Source organism: Trachemys scripta, chromosome 14 (assembly GCF_013100865.1).
Source record: "Trachemys scripta elegans isolate TJP31775 chromosome 14, CAS_Tse_1.0, whole genome shotgun sequence".
Classification (NCBI taxonomy): Eukaryota; Metazoa; Chordata; order Testudines; family Emydidae; genus Trachemys; species Trachemys scripta.
Genome location: NC_048311.1, coordinates 32,906,179 through 32,924,888, shown reverse-complemented (window position 1 = coordinate 32,924,888; position 18,710 = coordinate 32,906,179). Strand labels below are relative to the sequence as shown.

The following is an 18,710-nucleotide window of genomic DNA, read 5'->3' as shown; positions in this document are numbered from 1 at the left end:
ACACAAAATGGATAATTTAGAGGCCCTTAACAGATACTATTGATTTACTGTTTTGGCCTTTCCTTCCTGTCCTGTCAAGTTCTGATGATATTGTGAGTTACATTTTTCAAGGGATGGCAGGTTAAACTTCAGAGTCCCCACCTGGCCTAAAGGGCACAGTCAGGGTTTTTGATGTGTATCAAATGCTACTCAGGTTACAGTCATGCCAAATCAGCTTGTTTTGCAAAGATGAATGATTCTTGTCCTCTTGATGTTTAGCAGGCATCTGAATGACTCCAGAATTCCCCCACTCCACCGAGCTCTAGAGATGATTGTTTATGCCTCGTATCCCATTATATTTTTTAGCATTTTTATGTACAGCCTCATTTGCACTCATGGCTGTTCCTCTAATATGCCTTGGATTCATATTTCATTAACATATATTTAGTGCTCTGCTGAAAGCTAATCTTGCTTATTTATAACTCTTCATGCATTTACAAAGTGGCAGTCAGGCTAGTATTTTTTTTTATGTATTTTGAATTCAGCGTAGCCCACTAAAGCAGCCTCTGGAATTTACATAGCTATGATGAGACCTGATATTATTACTCATTCTGTAGCTTGCTTAGCCAGTGCGTAGTGGGGGTTGAATCTGTGTCATTCCCCTACACTGTGGTTCTGTGTGTGGCTGCGTGTTCAAGAGATGCTCTCACCATTGGGTGTTTTTCTCATATGAGACGCTGGCGGGGAGAGGATCAGTGTGAAACATTAATCTGCTGAGCAAGATGCTGTCTGAGACTCCGTTTCTCATGTGCAGCTGAAGGGCTGGCAGGCTTGAGTCTTATACAATGGATGGCCTGGTGTCTACCCCAGCAGAATATCATAAACCAGGAGAGTGCAGGGGATGAGTCAGGGGCCTTTTCTGAACACAGATAGTACAAAGGAGGGGGGTTGGTGTCAGCCTGATGGGCTTGAATCTCGTCATGCACAGGTTCAGATTCTGTCCTCCAGACTGGTAAAGTGAAATGCAAAATAGTTGTAAAAATCACACACCCAAGATCCCAAATATTAACAACAAATTAAAATAGACTTAAATCAATGCATTGTAAAACAAACTATCTCAAAGTCTATATCTGCTGACAAGCTGTCCGCTCAGGATTCTGCATTTCCGCCACGGCCCTTGGTGATATTACTAGCACCTAAGGTGGAGTGGATATAGCCGCATACGTTGGCAATGATTTGGATTCTTACCTTGTAATCATTTAGGTTTTCAGAAATTTTGCAATGACTCATGATTATCCTGCTGATGATTCCCAAAGTCAGAAATCCTACAGTCACACACTGTGTAACTCTGCCTGCATAAATAAAACCTTTGTGAAATGATCGTCATAGATTCCACATACCGGAGCCCAGAATATTTAGCAGCTTGACGTGTAAACAAATGGCAGTGTTTCAGGCTTTTGTGAGCATTTCCCAATAGGATTTGGCCCCTTTCCTACGAAAGGTACATCAACATTTTACAACAGTGATGTAGACCTGGATCATTTCAGCAACACTTCTGGACTTGGCAGCCTTCTATTGCAGCATTGTCAGCAGTGGATATGAACTGAAGGCCTGATGTGAGATCTGAGCCCACGAACACCCAGCCCACTCACTAGACTGCTCTGATCAGTGCTGACGTTTGCTATCTAAGCTAGAGAAAAGCTTGCATCCAGTTTAAAATTTGCCAGAGATGCCCAACTATAATTTCAGGAGTGCGAGACCATGAGAAGAGCTGTGCAGCTTTTCACTCTCACAGAGGATATGAGCTCCCATGTCCTGGAGAGACCTCACTGACTAAGCATCTCCAGCATTGGCTCCTCCTAGGTGGCATGTTTTCTTCTCTAGAGGGGTGGGGAGGAAGAGATTCAGCCCCAAATAGGCCAGCTGGGGGAGGCCAACAGTTTTAGGTCTCTGAGCAACATGGCAAGAGTGAAGGATTCTGGTTTAGGGAGAGAGCACGGTAAACTATTATTGTTTATGTAGCACCATAGGTGTCCGTGGTGCTGCTAAGCAAAAGAGTTTTGCTAGACCAGTAGATCAGTGTCCCGAAGGGACTCCCGATCACCAGATAGGTTATGGTTAAGGAGGCTTTGGGAGGCAGAAAATGATGAGGGTTTGGCATATGCTAGTTGGGAGTAAGGGGTGGTGTGGAAAAAGGCACAAAGTCTGGTGGGACAAAGGAACTGGCCATGTGTGAAGCTTAGAAGGATAGGAGGGTGGGTTGAGGATTGAACAGAAAGTAGAGAGCAATATCCTTTTTGTGGTTTGATTCCCAGGTACTGAATCTGGGTTTTCTCTCATTTCCCCCCTCCCTGTGTCTCCTCCTGCCCAGGTATTTCACGGCTAGATGATCAAATCTTTCTGAACAGGAATCCAGGCGTTCCTTCTGTGGTGAAGTTCCATCCATTCACACCATGTATAGCAGTAGCTGATAAAGACAGCATCTGGTAAGAGTTTCTGCCTTTCTGATCCTGAGGGATTGGCTTCCAGGGTCATGACTGCACATGTCAGCCACAATGATGGATACCAAGTGCTCTGAATTCTTTGTTGGGGGGATGATATGCTTGTCCTCATTTTCTCCCCCATCCACTTCCATAGCTACTCTCCTTCCAGCTGAGAGGGGTCGGGTAGGGTTCTTTCTGCAGCCTCGCAGCATTGTTGCTAGTATTGTCCAGAGCAACACATAATTCCCCCCGCCTCGGGCTGAACAAGTCTGCATCTCTTCTGTGTTAAACAAATAAGGTGGCCTTTTGTGTCGGTAGGTAGAGGGATCCTCATTATAACTAGATTTGTAACAGGTTAGGATATTAATCTTCTTACTTCCTCTGCAGAAGCCGGAGATGTTCTAGAAAGGCTTTAATAAAGAGACACTCAATACTCTTAAGGAGAAAAACAAATTAAATTGGTACCCAGTGCATGTAACCTTTAGTGGGAAAGCTGCTTTTTGTGGCTTGTGCAGTGAATGCAGATCTGACCTGATATTCCGCTACCTTCCCCAGTTTTTGGGATTGGGAGAAGGGGGAGAAACTGGACTATTTCCACAATGGGAACCCCCGCTACACCAGGATCACAGCAATGGAATACCTGAATGGACAAGACTGCTCTCTGCTCCTGACTGCCACAGGTGAGTTCAGCCTCAGTCACCAAATGGTCAAAGGGCAAGAGAGAGGAGGAATCATTTCCAAGCTTCAGATGCATGTGAGATGTTCTGAGCCCTCCCCTCTCCTTTATGGGGCTGGTCCAGTCACCCTTCCATGGGAATTCCAGGCCTGGGAGGCTCCTGGGAGAAGTTTATGGCTAGCAGGTTTGAATAATTTAACTGTTTTGAGTTGAACTTGATGCACTAAACACTTCTTGGTATCATTTTCAATCACGATTGCCGCCTGATTCATTTGATGAATGGTTTTGAGTCCTCGCCCAACACAGTTACAAACCATGTTACAACCTTATTGTATAGGTGACCCGTGGAGGCAACACAATTTCAGTCAGCACTGTTTTTAATGGGAAGGAAATCCTGTCCACAGCAGACAGGGAAACCATGCTACAACTATGCTGTCAAATATTGTTACTAACACGGGTTTAGCTGTAGAGTGGGCATGGCCTGCCGGTATATTTTTTTACATTATAATTTCTCAAATGGCTCCAAATTTCTCTGCAAGTCTCTTCCCTGTCCCTGACAAATCACCTGGGAAAAGAACTTCTGTAGATTCCCCTATTGTAGGATAGCACAAAGTACTGCTTTTTCCATTCGTCGGCCTCTGGAGCTGTGCGAGGGATTTACTTCTTCCAGGGAACTGTTGTAAATCTGACAGTCTGTGTGTTTTCAATTGTTGTTCAAAGTCAGTGCTGAAGTGTGCAATTATGGCATAATTAAGAAATGTGTGAGAGGGATTCTGAGACCTCTAGGACATTTCTCTTTCAAATTACTGATTTTTAGCACAAAAAAGTTTCCCTGGGGGGGGAACAAAACAAGAAGAGACATGATGCTGGTGTGAAGGGCTTGTGCCAAGAAGGTGGGCTTTGGTAAAGCTCTCGTACTGGGTTGTGTTTTGTATTTAGTCGAGTACTTTGGTTCTCAGCATTGATGGAAAGGAAGGAAGGAAAGAAAAGAGATAAGTCCTAGTGAAAATGAACTGTTTCAAAGAGAAGGATTTACAACTAATTTAAGGTGTTCACTCTCCCAGTGCAGTCCCCTGTGAAATAATCCCCTGGTTGCATGGACATAAGATTAGCGAGAAGAACAACCCTAATGAACAGGTGGAGGAGAAATCATTCAGAAAGGGGCCTGGAAGGTCAGGTGACATTTTCATTCCATTTAGGAGTCATGATTGCAATTCCAGGTTATCTTTCCTTTCTCCATCTGCTCCCACGTAACTAAGTGACATCTGTACCAGCAGTGACATTGACTTTTTTCTATGCTCCTCAAGATGACGGTGCTATCAGAGTGTGGAAGAACTTTGCAGACCTTGAAAAGAATCCCGAGATGGTGACTGCCTGGCAGGGCTTGTCGGACATGCTGCCAACCACACGAGGTGGGTCTGTGCTGAATTCCCATCTGGGGGTAGAAATAACTTACCCTGGTGGGACCTTTTCTAGGGATAGGCAAAGTGGGACAAGTTGTTCTATTTCAGCCTTCAGTAACATCCTTGTTAACAGTCTCTGGGCCTTGGAGTGGAGTCTTACCAAGCCCTGGTCAGGGATTCCTTTTCCCCTTGTCCACATAAACCTCAAACACAAGCTCTTCTGAGCTAAGTATGACTAGAGTAGCCAGGTGGGGAGTAGCAGTGCAAAAGGGTAGAGATGGAGGATAATTCTCCAACAGTGGAATAGAGGAGTACAGCCACTTTGTCCATCAGAGGCGCCACTGGAGTTGCATGGAGCTAAGCTAACTTATTTTGCTCCTGAGGAGAGAACTGTAGAACAAGGGTGTACTGAGCACTTTCCTACCCTGAACTGGTTGTAGCAGGTGGTTATGTCTTCCCCGATTTGGGTTTTATGAATAGCTCACCTATTTCCTCTTTCCCTTTGATTGGCTGCTCACCCTTTGCACAACTTTGCACGTTGCACTCGTGACCACACTAAGCTTGTGTTCTATTTTAGCACTTACTCCCTGTCATTTATTGTGGGTTGAGAGTTGGTAGAAGAGTGGGCAATCTCATCTGATATGTACAGGACAGTGGCACAATCAGACTCAAATCACCTTGGAACTTAAAAAATACCAAGCTAGTCTGCATGTGGAAAGGCCACCCAGGCGTGCACAATGCCGAAACCAGGAGTCTAATCCGGGTGACCGTGAAACCTGTCTTAGGGTATTACTGGGGGGGATGCTCTCTCCGTCCAAGGCCTGAGGATACATCAGTGGTCTGACAATTCTCCTCTGTCACTTGAATTCTGTGAATCAAGGCTGGATGTCTTTTACAAAGATCTGCTGTAGCACTACCAGCGGTTTTGGGTTTGATGCTCGTACCACTGGGTGAGATTCTCTGGCCTGCGCTGTGCAGGACGTCCGACTAGATGATCGTAATGGTCCATTATAGCCTTAAACTCTGGCAGCTCTCATTTCTCAGCCTGTGTAGCTCATCTCAGGAGTCTGGCATAGATTACTTGAAAACTCCCTGGTGCTAATCCAGTATAACTCTGGTAGACCCTATGTAATACCGTCAGAGCCTGTACTTGGTTCTTGGTGACTTGTCAAACAAGTATTTCCACCCATGTAACAAAGGGCTTGTGTACGTGAACATTTAATTCACAGCGAGCTGGGTGTGAATCTGCCCCACACTTGCCGGCCTCCCGCTAAGTGTCCTTGTGCACCTTGCTGATGGGCGCCATCAGTTTATGCAGGGTCCACATGAACTGTGAATAGGATGCTAGTGCAGGGTAGATTCACGGCCCAGCTTGCTGCAAACTAAATGTTCGAGTAGACATGCCCTTTGTTACAAGGCTGGAGATATTTGTTTGATAAAAGCTTGCAGCAAACTAAATGTTTGTGTAGACATGTCCAAAGGCTAGCAATTTTTACAGCTCAGTCTTACTTCCCATGTGTCTCCCTTTAACATCCCTCCGCCCCCATTTTCCTGCTTCTCTTGTTTGATGGCTTTTTAGCTATTCATTGGATTTTTACCTGTGCTACTTTGTTGGATTCAGGACTGGTGCCTCTCCCTTCACACCTCACAGTGTGTCCCTGCTCTGTGGTAGTCTAGTCAGGGGAAAGTGTGATTGCTGTAACTTCAGGCTCTGTACCACACTGTCATACACGCACGTAATGAATTACAAACTGCTGGGAGTTTGCAGCGTGCTGTGAAAATTGCCATGATTGAAACCTGCTCTTTGCAGGGACAAAAGCAGGAAGGCGCCAAGGCACTGAGCTGTTAAGTGCCTGGCTCCCTATTCCTTCTGCTCTGGAGCAGAGGAGAGAAAATCACTAGCCATACACGTCAAGCTGCACTTTTGACTCTCATTCGGTTGGTTTCTCATTTCTCCATTTCTTTTTCCCTAACCTCAGCCTTTTTGAGTGATGCTGCCTAAGCTTTTCCCTCCCAGGAATCAGGATATTAGTTCCATTGTCCTGGTAATGGACTCTCCCAAATCACTGGCCTCTAGGAATTCCCCAAGGCTCCCATTATCATCCACTCCTTGCTGCATAATGAGTAGAGTTCACAGGAGATGCTGACAAATGCAGACTGAATCCCTTCTGGCTTGCTCCCATTTTCTCCCCCAATACCTACACGCACCTTTAATCAGGGCAGGGCATTTGTGGCTTGCATCTTGCTCTCCGCAGACCTTGAAAGCAGCAGCAAAAGGAAGGTACACAGAAGCAATGTTTGACATTGCAGAATAGATGATGAACAGAAGCAAAAACTGATTTAGTTGCAAGTGTTGGGAAGTTGTGCTTGCCAAGACAGCAGTGCTGAAACTTTGAGTCTTTTTCTCTTATGCATCCTCTACACCCTTTCCTTTCCTGTGGTCTCAGCAAGTCCAGGCTTTGCTGTTTTCTTTGCTTTTCAACCAGGGAGTGATTGGTTTAGATTCAGAAGAAGAGAAATGTAGATTTCTTTGTGGGGAGAGAAATAAACTCATTCATTTCAAAAGAGCCACATGAAATGATTCCCTGGGAAATGAGATTCTCGATTGAAGAGCTCGCTTTTGCTGCAGATACCCAGGTGATAGTCCAGCGCTGAAGCGGTTATGTTCACATTCTCAATTTTCTGTGCCTCACTTCCCTCTTTTTTTACTAAGGATGTTTACATGAAACCAGGAGTTTTACTGGAATTCAGCTACTCCTGCTGTTGACCTTCCTCTCCCTTCATCCACACCCCCAGTGTCAGAATCCTTCCTCTGTGACTTGATCGTCTTCTCCACAGCAACCAGGATGCTGACTTTGCATGGGCGTAAGCATCAGGAATAGATGAGACGTTGAGAAACATAACCCCTTTCCATGCAATTCTCTCATTTGTGAAGAACAGGCTAGAGTGGGGAAAGGAAGAGTACGCATAGCGCTTAATAGAGAAACCAGGGTACTTCCTACAGGGGTCTGAAAGGCATCAGCAGGGTGTTTTAAGTGATGGGAGTTCCATGGCTTTAGCGCAGGGATGGGCAAACTGTGGGCCGCATCCGGCCCACCAGCCATTTCAATCCGGCCCTCGAGCTCCTGCTGGGGAGGGGGGTCTGGGGCTTGTCCCGCTCCAGCCGGGGAGCAGGGTTGGGGACCACTCTGCGCGGCTCCCGGAAGCAGCATCATGTCCCCCCTCCGGCTCCTACGCGTAGGGGCAGCCAGGGGCTCTGCTCTGCATGCTGCCTCCACCCCAAGCACTGCCCCTGCAACTCCCATTGGCCAGGAATCACAGCCAATGGGAGCTGCAGGGGTGGCACCTGCAGACGGGGCAGCTCACAGCAGAGCCGCCTGGCTGCACCTCCGTGTAGGAGCCGGAGCGGTGACATGCTGCTGCTTCCAGGAGCCACTTGCACCCTCTGAGCCTCTCCCCACATCCCAACCCCTTGCCCCAGTACTGATCCCCCTCCCACCCTCTGAGCCCCTCGGTCCCAGCCTGGAGCCCCCTCCCGCACCTGGAACTCCTCATTTCTGGCCCCACCCCGGAGCCCGCACCCCCAGCCAGAGCCCCCACACACACATCCGAACCCCAATTTTGTGAGCATTCATGGCCTGCCAAACAATTTCCATACCCAGATGTGGCCCTCGGGCCAAAAAGTTTGCCCACCCCTGCTTTAGCGCAATAATTTATATCACAACGGCAAAGTAGTCTTGCTTAGTGTCCATCAGTTCCTCACCTGGCTGAGATGCTTGAACCAAAGTGAGGCCATAACCACATAGGAAAGTTGCATCAGTTTAACGTAAGTTGGTTTTAAACAGATTTAGTTAAACTGGTCCAACCCTCGGTGTTGACGCTTTTATTCTGGTTTGAGAGATTCTTATTTTGATCCTTTTACCCAGCCATTTAAACTGAAATGGGGGGGGCTGCTCTTAAACCAAAATAAAAGTGTCTAATCAGGGGGTTGCACCAATTTGGGTTCACACCATTGGTTAAAACAATGCAAATTTCTTGTGTGGACAATCCCTAAGTCCCCAGCCAGAGAATGAAGTCTGAAAAAGAGGCAAAGCGCATGTTGTTCAAAACATTAGGCTAACAACTAGGCAAAAATGAGATCTGCAAGTGCAAAACTGATGTGGCATTTAAGGAAAACTTGGAGCATTTTCTAGTGAGCAGTGTAGGAGTTGCTGTAAAGATGTGGTCCTACTGCTGTGGGCATTGGAGTTCAAGCATTTACCATAAAAATAGGGAGGTTTGCAAGTCAGTGGCTTTGTGAGTGGCTGGAGATCCCAGGGCTGTCAGATAGGTGAGTAGCACTCTGTCTGTCTGTCTGCTCAGGTTTCACTCAGAACTTGCACGGTCTGGCCCAACAGTGCGTGTCATGTAGCTGCACAGCTATGTCTCTGAAGACAAGAAATGGTGCAAACACTTCCCATGAGTGAAATTGCAACTTTCACATTGTTCCTTCAAGATAAACCCTAGAATGGAACATAAACTGCCACCTCCAATCTTAGCATCTCAGCTCTTTTAAAACTCAGGTTTTGGGACTCAGAGGAGTGTGTGGAAACACAACCAGCTGCCTTGAATCCATCTAATTACATCTACTTAAGTGTTGTGTTTCCCTCCCAGTTCCTCCTGTATACCACTTGCATAAGCCTGCATTGCTTTCCTTTGTCCGGACTAGCAAAGAGAATCAGAGTGGGATTCCCAACAAAGGCTCTGTATGAGACCTTCCTGTTACCAGGATCGCTTTCCGAACACATTGAGTCCATATGCAAGACATAAGCAGGGGTCTCAACAAGTATTTAAACACAGCCATACCCTGTGAATGTGCTGCCGCCCTGCAGCGTCTTTTGCTCTCCAGGGTTTATGAAGGTTTAAAACTAATCCATTCTACAGCTAATTCCCCACTTAAGAGTTGCCTAACGAGCATCTGTAAATTTTCTCTGACTGAGTGTTCATTAGCAATCCGCTGAAGTCTGGTGCAGGAGAACCCATTATACTGCTGCTCAGCCACACTCAAGCCTGACATGTTTTGTGTTTGGTTTGATCTGTACAGATGTTTGTCGTGGGTCATTTTGATTTTCATTTGTCACTCTCCAATGAGATGCATTTTATTTTATACCAAAGAACCAAACTATAAAAAGGATCTAGAGAGCGTCCACTTTCAGGGAGAAACTTACCAAGCAAATCTGTGGTGTTGGCAAACAGACTGAAGCTTGTTAATGGCTTCCTAGGAAAAGGCTGCTGTGATTAAAACCAAACCAGTGCCTTTCCTCTGGTTGGAAGCATGTACTTGACTTGGTGCTGCTGCTTTTCCCTTCGCCGTTCTTTTCCTTTACTTTGAGTTGCTTTTCTAACCCTTTCAGATTTATTTTGCTTTGGCTGACCCACTTTACCCTTAGCATCACCCCTTACTCCCTGTCTTCTCACAGGTCTGGCCCGAAGGGTTTCAATCTATCTTGACAGAAGTAAACAGGGAGGTGAGTGCTTTCTTTCCTCTTACCTATGAGCAGCTGGGGTGGGAAGGGCCTTCTAGTCAGACATGGCATCCCATTGAATGTCAGCTGGAAGGCTTTGCTTCTTCTGTCCCTCCCATTCCTTGTCTTGTATATATGTAGTTAATGAACAATGGGGAGTGTAATGACGAGTATTTGATGCTATCTGGATGGACCAAGGTGCCCAGTGGAGAGGACAGCAGGTTAATCTAATGTGGCTGCTGTGGTGTGGGGGCTTTTTGCAGGTGGAAGATGTGGGTAGTCTTTTCAGTACATAAAGCTCCTTCTTCGGTAGGAACGTTTCAAACCATCCTTGAATAAAAGGGTTTGAATGACGGCTTCCAAATGGTGACAACAGATATCGCATTGAGCCAGTGGGATTTTTGTGTGCGTGTTGTTAGTTAAATGTATGACACACCCATCATATCAAACTGTGACGGGAAAGAGAATAGCTGGTGCATCTTTGTTCTCAGGCTCTGTCTAGTGGGTTGAGTCCTTTGGCTAGTACATGTCTGGTAAATATTTCAAGCCCTGCCTTTACCTTCCATAAAAGTGTATGTAACTCCCCAGCCTTTGGCTGCGGAAGCCTGGGGGTTTGTTGGACATGAATCCCTTCTCTCTAATGAGCCCCTGAAGAGCGAGACAGATGGCGAACTCCTCAGAACACCATTTCTGTGTGTGTGTGTGAAAGTTGACGTAATCTTCATAGGCTGTTCATTAACTATTAATATTCGTTAGCTGAGAAGGGCAGGAATGTGTCTGTAGCGATTAGCAGAACAAAAGTGGTTGTATCAGTGTGCGTGATTCAGAGCTCTCTAATTAAGGGCCTTTGCCCTCTGTCTGACTGTTCAAGAAACAGAGCTGTGGGATTGGACTGTGCAAAGCTAATGTGTTACTAATAGCATCCTGGCTTTGCTAGGCGTTCACTGGCAAATTGAAAGGCTAAAATTAGAAAGTCTTGGCTAAAGGGAATTCCCTGTTCAGTAACTGGGCATCAGCTTAAGGAAATGCCAGACACTCCCATGCAGGATCAATACTGCCAATGCTATGCAAGCAGCACTCTGTCCAGAGCGCAGAAATAGCTGTGAATCAATAAAAACAAGCACAACTGTTTAGCTCCCGGGCATTCTCCTAATGGAAAATGTAGCAGGGATTTCCCCATCTCTGTTGTGGAAGGAGTTCTCCAAAATGTACGAGTTTAATCATTTGTCTGATGGCCAAACAATCCAGATACGCCCATCTCAAATGCACATGTTCTGCTAAAGCCCCAGGGGCATCCTTACATTCCATTGACTTCATGGGCCACAGCTGGGGTACTTAGATTGTTAGCTCTCTGGTTCAAGGTGGCACATTGTCTGGAGTGGTTCACGACAGCAATGCCAACCTTATAGCAGACTGTCAAAAGGCAGGGCAGCCACCTCAAACTGGTTGGACATTCTAGAATTAATTTAGCCAACCCGTTAACAAGTATAAACTCCTGAAGCACCTCAACAGTCTTACCATGGAGTCACAGACAGTCCCCTTGGGCATTCCAGTCTATCTGGCCACCTGGGCAAGCTGGGCTAAGTGATAGGTGGTTGCCATTCACCAAAGATCACAAAAGTTTCAGGTTACTCTCAGTCCCAAGAGATCAGGCACTTACCCCAGGTCAAATCTCTCACCAAAGACAACACTTGTCAGTTGTATCGTAAACTAACTAAGGCTTCATTAACTAGGAAAAAGAAATGAGAGTTATTTACAGGTTAAAGCAGGCAAACATATAAACACAAACGAGTTGCAGTCTGTAGTTTTAAAAGGTGGGAAAGCGGTAGTAATCTGTCAATACTGAATGTCTTTTAGGGCTAACTCAGGTTGAAAAATGTTCTTGTTCACTATCTTTATTTCCTTCTTTCAGAATTCAAGCTGATGGGATGAGCCCTTTTGCACACAGCCTGTGCTGGGGCAATTAGAAAAGTCTTTGTATTGTAATGTTCCACAGTGGCCCATTTAGTTTTGATTGTCCTCCCTGATGGGCAAGAGATGATCCCTTCTGACAGGCTGACCGGTTCAGGGCAAACACTTTTTACAGTTATAAAGCAAAAACTTAAATATTACTTTATAGCATGTGATAAAGATATTGTAAGTGAGATTATTGCATGCAGCAACGTACAAGCATTTCATAAAGTCTAAACACATTATTATAAGTTCAATACCCAACTTAACCATACTAAGCCCTGCTCTACGCTACAAACGTACGTTGGAATGACTTTGTTGTTCAGGAATGTGGAAAATCCACACCCCTGAGTGATGCAGTTAGACCAACTGAGCTCCCGCTGTGGACAATGCTGTGTCGATGGGAGGGCTTCTCCCACCAACATAGTTCCTGCCCCTCAGGGAGGTGGCGTACATATACCGACTGGAGACACTCTCCCATTAGCATAGGTAGTGTCTTCACGAAGCACTACAGTGGCACCTCTGCAGTGCTGTAAGTGTACACAAGCCCCAACACACTGGGGAAACACTGGTTTACAGCAAGGAATTTGTCTGTGCTTGACTGAGGCCTAAAGCCTGGGCTAGTCCTGGCACCTGGTTTGCCAGCATCACGAGGGGATCATCGTTTTGTTCTCTGTCTGTACACCGCCAAGCACAATAGGATCTTGGTCCATGAATGGGGCTTTTAGGCACTACAGTAACATAAATAAAAATAATGAAAGCCCAATGGCAGCAAAGGTGCTAAGTAACTACCTAGAGGGCACGAGGCCACAGCTTCTTGTTTGTGTCTAGATTGGCCCTGGAGCCTCCTTAAAATGCTGGTGTGAAAAGAGGACAAAGTTGCGCCAAAATAACTATTAAAATTAATAATTTTAATTCACATCTTTTGTTATTTCCATGCAAGGCTATGTTGTTCCAAAATAGGAATAGCCTAGAATGGCTAGACATTTAAAACCCAATTAGTTATTTTTCAGTTCAGCACACCCTAGAGAGGCAGAAGGCTTCTGGTTAAGAGGAGGTACACAATGGAGTTCCTTTGAATAACGTTCTACAGTTAGTATTGACATTTCCACACATCACCTCTCTCCATGTGCCAACGGGAGCTCAGGTTGTGAAAGTGAGTGAGGAAAGGGGATTTCCTTTGGGAGTATTCACAGGTGAGCAGACAAAGTCCAGGCATCAGAATCAAATGGTGGGGATGAAATAAACTCAGAAGGGATTGTATAAATCCTTGAAAGCGTATAAACTTCAGCATCCTCTTGATTTTCTAGCCTTGCGGCTCTGTGCGCGTGGAGAGAAGGGTGGAGTAGGAAACCTTTTCTGTCTCCCCTCCACCCACTTTTCACCTTAGTTGGCTCTGTGGGGTTTGTTGATTCAGATACGAAATACATGTATTCACTCTTACCTCGCGAATGGCTCTATTCTTTTCATCCCAGGGAAGAGAAAACAGCATGTGCTCGCCAGCTCATTCCCTCCCATCCATTCCCCCAGCACTCCCAAAACAAAATGAAAAATTTCAAATATCATATTCTGAAAGAACAGGAGCTTGGCCTCTCAAGGCCTCCACTCTGCCTTTTAATAAAACTGACACTTTCTCTGGCAGTAAGTAGGCAATCTGGATAAGAGAGATGGCGGCTGCGGGGGGGATGCAGCAGTTGAGATCTCAACGTATTAAAGTTAGCAGCCGGGGGAGGGGGTGCCGGATTCCAAGAAGAGGTGTCGAGCTAGAGCTAGCGTGTACAGGAGTTTGTCAGCTGTGCTGTGGAGGAAGCTGCAGCAGACCGACTGCCTGCCCTAATACACAGCTAGCCAACAGGGGCCAGGTGCTGAGTGAGATAAAAGCCAGAGAGAGCCAGCACGGGAAGAGGAAGGTAGAAGTGAAACCCCAAATCTGTCTTGAGGGTATGCATCCGAAGAAGTGGGCTGTAGTCCACGAAAGCTTATGCTCTAATAAATTTGTTAGTCTCTAAGGTGCCACAAGTACTCCTGTTCTTCTTGAGGGTTGGTATCTGCTCCTTTGAGGGTGGAGAAATAGAGAGAAGCACCTTAGGTAAAGACAGTTCCTTTATGGAAATAAAGTAATTGGAGAAGCTGCAACTCCAGGACAAGGGTTTTGGGTGTTTTAAATTAAATTCCCAGAGTCATAGATACTTTTCCTTTTCTCTGTGTCACTGGAGGTAGTGCTTGGCATGGAAAGAGTGTCACTTAAAGATACATTTTAGGAATGAATGAAGAATGAGGTAATGCAGTCTTCCCACTGCTGCTTTGAAATTAAAATGGAGATACACCTCATTGCTTACCCGGGAGGGCCCCTGTTCAAAAGATCAGCAGGGTGTCTCTGAGATGCTTTGGTATTGTGGTCCAAACAGGCATTTGCAAACTCATCAAAATGCCAAGTACAGGTTGGCCACATTCCAGCAATGATAAAAATAAGTGCACACACTTGGAATGAATCTGCTTTCAACGCCAGGGTTATTTATTGAAATTTATACAGGGAACTATCCCATCGAGATATATATCTGATTTTTAGAGGGAATCCTGCAGGGAACAGCCGTAGAAAGTTACCGCTTCAAGAACAGTTGTTGATATGCATTGCCTATATATCTTTTTACATCATGCGGAACTGCTAGCCCTTGTGTTAAAAGGCTCAGCTAAAACCCCTTTCAAAATTGTTTTCTTGAGTTGTGGAAGACTTGTTGTGTTTTATCATCCAAGAATGTAGGAAAGAGATGGTCTCAAGAAATGATGTTGTTAAAGGAGCTGTACTGTCCAGATTCATGGTCCTAAAATTCACGGGTTTTTAAAAATTCCACAAATTCAGTTACCAGATTTCCCTATGGGTGCAAGTGTATCACACCATTCCCTGCTTTGTCTGCCCCATGCTGGTGAGCAGGCAGGAATGTGGGGAAATCCATATCAGAGACTCCGTCTCTATGGCTCACTCAGAGTGGAGGAGTCGTGTACTCTTTCAATACGCTGCCTTCTCATTGGGGCAAAGCACCGGCCGAGCAGAGTGATTGCCCAACATGCTCGAACCTGTACGCCAAAACACAGCTGGTAGACCTCACTCTAAGCCCTAACATCCTGGAGATGGGTCCCTTTTAATTTAAAAAGGAAACATTAGTGAACAGAGTGCCAGGGCAAGTCCATGCCACCGTGCTACATCGGCACAGCTGCACCACTGTAGCATGTCTGGAGAAGATGCGCTATGCCGATAGGAGAGCATCTCCTGCTGACATCGCGCGGTGTGGACACCACTTTGTCAATGTAACTTACGTCTTTAAGGGAGGTGTCATTTTCACACCCCCGAGCAACATAAGTTACATTGACTTAAGCAGTTGTGTAGACCAGCCCCCACTTCTGTTTTTCATACCAATGGTGCCAGGAATTTAAAATGTTAACCTGAGCCAATAATGGACCAGGTTTCCATTCTTGAAACACTAAAACCCTCTGCCTCCTTTAATAAACATAAACTTGCCCTATAATTGATAACGTGTAGGAGTAACGTCACTGTATGTTGTGGAGTTTTCTTGTGATTAATATTTTACAGGCAAAAGAAGCCTTCTCGTTTACATACTCGTGAATAATTCAGATTTATATAAAAAGTTGCTAGTTCTTTTGCTCTTTTTCAACACAAGTTAAGCTTCTTGTTTGGAGTTCTCTAGTTATTTGTTCCTTATAGCACATCTCATTGAACGGGTTTGAAAACGTATCGTATCAGCCTCTTGTTTCTCACCGGTTGCTCTTGTCACCTGCTGCAGCCCGTTGAGGCTGGAAGCTGAGATTTCCTGGGATGTCATGCATGCCTGGAATTCAGCACACGTGCAGCCTCTGGTGACGAGAGGTTGAACAGCTCTCAGGTTGCGGGTATTCAAAGTCTCTCATTAAGGAGAATGCCAAGAGTTTTTTCTCTCTTGTGCCTGGGTTGTTTGGGGTAATATGAGAACCACGGGGCCCACCTTGGAGCAACGTGTGTCAGATGAGGTCAAAATTGTATTTCCCATTTTGTCGAGGAGGGTTGCTCAGAAGGGCACACTAGAGAGAAGATCATTAAAGCTGTGGTTATTGAAATCTGAGATGTAGCCTGTCCAGTCTCAGGAAACAGAGGTGATCAGATACTACAATGATGGAGCCCATCAAAGCATTAGTGGATAGTGGGGGATATAGTGCAACCCATAGGACTGTGCATTTGGGTGTTGGCCACATTACATGGATTAAAAACTGCCTAGCTGGTGGGTCTCAAAATGTCACTTAAAACAGGGAATCGTCATAGAGTGGGCATGTTACCAACAGGGTCCTGCAGGGATCGGTTCTTGGCCCTGTGCTATTTAACATCTTTATCAATGACCTGGAAGAAAACATAAAATCATCATTCACAGAGTTTACAGATGACACACAAGAATTGAGGGAGTGGAAAATAATGAAGAGGACAGGTCACCGTTTGAGAGTGTTCTAGATATTTTGGTAAACTGGGCACACGCAAACTATGGGTTTTTTGAATATGGTTAAATGTAAATGTATGCATCTGGGAGCGAAGAATGCAGGCCTACTGACAGGCTGAGGGACTCTATCCTGGGAAACAGTGACTGAAGAAAATGTGGGGGTTGTGGTGGATAATCAGCTGAATGTGATCTCCCAGTGTGATACTGTGACCAAAAGAGCCAGTGTGATCCTGGGGTACATAAACAGGAATCTCGAGTAGGAGTGGAGAGGTTCTTCCATCCTGTGTCCAGTTCTGGTGCCCGCAATTCAAGAAGGATGTTGATAAATTGGGGCGGGCTCAGTGAAGAGCCACGAGAATGATTAAAGGATTGGAAAACCTGCCTGAGAGTGGTAGACTCAAGGAACTCAATCTATTTAGCTTAACAAAGAGAAAGTTAACGGGTGACTTGATTACAGTCTATAAGTACCTACTTGGGGAACAAATATTTGATCATGGGCTGAGAAAGGTATAACACAATCCGATGGCTGGAAGCCAAAGCTAGACAAATTCAGACTGGAAATAAGGTTTAATTTTTTAACAGTGAGGATAAATAACCATTGGAACAATTTACCAAGGGCTGTGGTGAATTCTCCATCGCTGACCATTTTTAAATCAAGATTGGATGTTTTTCTGAGAATCTAAGAATTATTTTGGGGACGTTCTCTGTCCTGTGTTATACAGGAATTCAGACTAGATGATCACGTTTCCTCTGGCCTTAGAATCTATGATTCTGTAAGTCGGTCCACCCATTCCTACACACCTTTCTCCAATTTGAACTTTAGTTTTGTTGGGCACTGAAGAAAGGGAAGTCCCTTCTGCAAGATGCAGTCTCTCCACATGTTCCCCCAGCTGGAGGGGACTCCTACATATGTGAAGCATCCTCTTCAAAACTAAATTCCATCCCTCTTCCTCTCCAGAAGTGGAATCTCTCACGGCGCCCTTCTTTGGTGTGAATTCTTTGTCTTTCCAACTTGTGAAATCTCTCATGATGAGAAACCTCCACCTTTGTAAGAAACAAAAATTTCCCCTTACCCTCCTGAAGATCCCAGTGACTATAAAAAGAACAAATTCCCCATGGCTACCCCAGAACAAGCTTATTAATAATTGGCACCAACAATGCCAGCCAAAATCCTACGACTTCTTATCCCTCCCAGTGGACTAAAATCTGCAGGTTCCAGCTGGTTTAGGGATTATTGCTGCTGATCAAACTGAAGAAGATAATGGTCTTCAAACTGGGGAACATGAATGGAAATTTGGGAGCTTTAAAACTGCCTAGCAGAGCCTTGCCTATTTAACTCCATCAGTGATGTAATGGCCGTATCCATCTCAGGCCTGCCAGGTTTATCTTGTCACCTGGACCATAAACAAGATGACAAATGAAAACACTTTGGGGGTGCTTATAAGCTAAACCACTGCCTGCTTGTTTGCTTGGGATGTCTAGCAGCCCTCAGAGCGGCTGGGCAATCCAAAGTAATTCACAAGATAAAGATATGAGCTGTCAGCTTAGCTGTGGGTCCTGAATTTCCTGTAACAAGATGAGCCCATCAATGTCAGTGTCTTCTGATCCTGCAATATGAGGTGAGATCAGGAGAGGGCTCGGTTGTGCTTTTCCAGGAGGGGAAGTAGGTAGTAAATTAGGTCTGCATCTGCACAAAACACTGTCATCCCACTGTCCTCAAAGCAGCTTCCTATTCATGAGTGCTTCAACTTCTGTGTTTCGTGCCCTGTTCAATTCTGGCAGCCGACCTCTTTCCTTGTGGTGGATGTTTGCTTTGCTAAATGGTGTCGGTGGGCCTCTAATGGCAACCAGAGCATTGCAAGGTATTTAAGTTCCTGCTAGTGCTAATTTTGAAGAGCAAGATAAGAAAAATCCCCACTGAATCCCTTTTTGAGAAGGCACCTCCGTGTGTCTCTTTGGGGTCTTTCTAGCGTTAGAATCTTTCACAAAAGGTCCGGATGGAAGCAAGAGAAATCAGGCTGCAATCCTAATCTATTACAGGGTTAGTGTCTGACCCTTGTGAGTCTTCTGCTGTAATATGTTTGGCACCATGTTCTAATCTGTACTATGAGAGCACCAGTGCAAAGAGAGGAGACACTAGATTCGATCTTGGTTTGTATAAAAGAGAACTTGTGCATGTAAGAGAATGCAAACATCTGTGCAATTAAATTCATTTCAGGTTTCCTTGCCCTGGG

The 18,710-nt window shown here is 45.4% G+C and overlaps 1 protein-coding gene across 3 annotated transcripts in view; it reads left to right on the top strand.

Moving 5' to 3' along the window:
* RPTOR (regulatory associated protein of MTOR complex 1) overlaps positions 1-18,710 on the top strand; it is a 289,467-nt gene that overhangs the window by 254,152 nt on the left and 16,605 nt on the right. For 2 of the 3 annotated variants that reach the window (XM_034789587.1, XM_034789589.1), the window contains exons 26-29: positions 2,351-2,465; positions 3,018-3,142; positions 4,446-4,550; positions 10,001-10,048. In XM_034789587.1, the coding sequence (XP_034645478.1) occupies positions 2,351-2,465; positions 3,018-3,142; positions 4,446-4,550; positions 10,001-10,048 (393 nt within the window). The remainder of the gene's footprint in view (positions 1-2,350; positions 2,466-3,017; positions 3,143-4,445; positions 4,551-10,000; positions 10,049-18,710) is intronic. The other variant, XM_034789588.1, reaches the window with a different exon arrangement.